Consider the following 626-nt stretch of genomic DNA (forward strand, 5'->3'; position numbering starts at 1 on the left):
TGTGCTGGTGGGAGACCGACTCTCTCCAGTGAGAGGTGACTCTGCTGTGTATGTGTCCTCTTTCCAGAACGCGTGAAGGAAGCTGCCGCCATGGTCTGCTGGGCTCTCAGGAGAGTCGGTCTGGCGCGTGCCCACCTGGCCCGGAAGGCCAGCGGAGTCTGCCGGGGCCACGAGCATCAGCCCTTGGGCCCGAGGCCTGCCGCCCCGGGAGCCCCGGGCAGCGCGGTGGAGCTGCTGGGCAAGTCCTACCCTCAGGACGACTACAGCAACCTGACCCGCAAGGTCCTGTCCAAGGTGGGCCGGAACCTGCACAACCAGCCGCAGCACCCGCTCTGGCTGCTCAAGGAGCGCGTGAAGCAGCACTTCTACGCGCAGTACCCGGGCCGCGCGGGGACCCCGCTCTTCTCCGTGTACGACGACCTGTCCCCGGTGGTCACCACCTGGCAGAATTTCGACAGCCTGCTCATCCCGGCCGACCACCCCAGCCGGAAGAAGGGCGACAACTACTACCTGAACGCCACGCACATGCTGCGCGCGCACACGTCGGCGCACCAGTGGGACCTGCTGCGCGCGGGGCTGGACGCCTTCCTGGTGGTGGGCGACGTGTACCGGCGCGACCAGATCGA

The 626-nt window shown here is 67.6% G+C and overlaps 1 protein-coding gene across 2 annotated transcripts in view; it reads left to right on the top strand.

Moving 5' to 3' along the window:
- The window catches only part of FARS2 (phenylalanyl-tRNA synthetase 2, mitochondrial), a 302,230-nt gene that overhangs the window by 42,698 nt on the left and 258,906 nt on the right, over window positions 1-626 (top strand). For both annotated transcript variants that reach the window (XM_010835831.1, XM_010835830.1), the window contains one exon: window positions 68-625. In XM_010835831.1, coding sequence (XP_010834133.1) covers window positions 91-625 — 535 coding nt within the window. In that variant the 5' untranslated portion in view covers window positions 68-90. The remainder of the gene's footprint in view (window positions 1-67; window position 626) is intronic.

This window comes from Bison bison, unplaced genomic scaffold (assembly GCF_000754665.1).
Source record: "Bison bison bison isolate TAMUID 2011002044 unplaced genomic scaffold, Bison_UMD1.0 scf7180017864053, whole genome shotgun sequence".
NCBI lineage: Eukaryota > Metazoa > Chordata > Mammalia > Artiodactyla > Bovidae > Bison > Bison bison.